Source organism: Sinocyclocheilus grahami, unplaced genomic scaffold, assembly GCF_001515645.1.
Source record: "Sinocyclocheilus grahami isolate Dianchi unplaced genomic scaffold, SAMN03320097.WGS_v1.1 scaffold54456.1, whole genome shotgun sequence".
Taxonomy (NCBI): domain Eukaryota; kingdom Metazoa; phylum Chordata; class Actinopteri; order Cypriniformes; family Cyprinidae; genus Sinocyclocheilus; species Sinocyclocheilus grahami.
In genome coordinates, this window is record NW_015526618.1 from 1 (window position 1) to 895 (window position 895).

General features: G+C 47.3%; 1 protein-coding gene across 1 annotated transcript; it reads right to left on the reverse strand.

Moving 5' to 3' along the window:
• Window positions 1-315: 315 nt before the first annotated feature.
• LOC107580951 (claudin-3-like) lies at window positions 316-891 on the reverse strand (the record flags this gene model as incomplete). Its single annotated transcript, XM_016266561.1, has 1 exon — window positions 316-891. A coding segment is annotated over one exon (576 nt), but the record flags the coding sequence as incomplete, so codon positions are not given.
• Window positions 892-895: the final 4 nt, after the last annotated feature.

Below are 895 nucleotides of genomic sequence, written 5' to 3' on the forward strand. Positions count from 1 at the left end.
ACACACACACACACACACACACACATTCCTATACTTAAGTCATCTAAGTCTGAATAATCTAATGTTTTAAATGTATTTTTCAAAATGTTTTTAAAGAAGAACAAATATACAGAGACGAGGACACAAAACTCACAAGCACACATTTTTGCCTTCCTTTATTTTTTGAAAATCACTTAAAAATCCAACTTTTCTTATTTAGCACTGAAACTTCAAAAGCCAAGTATATTCTTTGAGATGAACTTTTCTTGTTTATCACTTGTACGATATCACTTTTGCACTTGATCAGCATGTCCGTTTAGTGGCATGAGCTGTATATCACACATAATTCTTTATGGCATAGCCACTATGAGTGTCAGTCTTTGTTAAGGTGTATCTCGGTGAGTAGTTGTGCCGCTCTGGTGGGCAGCTGGTGCAGAGAACCGCCCCACCGACGAACAGAAAGCCCGCCGTGACCCAGCCCACATAGAGCGCCGCCCCCATCTCCCTCTTCAGCGCTTCATGCACGATGGGATTATAAAAGTCTCTGATGATGGAGTCGGCCGTCCAGGACACGGGCACCACAGCGGTCAGTCCAGAAAGAATGAAGGTGATCCCAGAGACCACCACGATCCGTGCTTTGGCTCGTGGGTTACTGAGGCAGTTCGTGCAATCAGCCCCAACCAGAAAGATGAGGAAAGCCAAGCAGGCCAGAGCCATGGTGGTCACGATCAGCCCACGCGCCGCCTGCAGGGAAGGATCTAAATCCAACAGCGCGTCGTAGAGTTTACACTGCATCTGACCGATGCGCTCGTACACACACGTCATCCACAGTCCTTCCCAGAAGACCTGAGCCACCACAATGTTTGTGCCAATGAAGGCCGTCACCTTCCACATGGGCAGAGCGCAGATGATGATG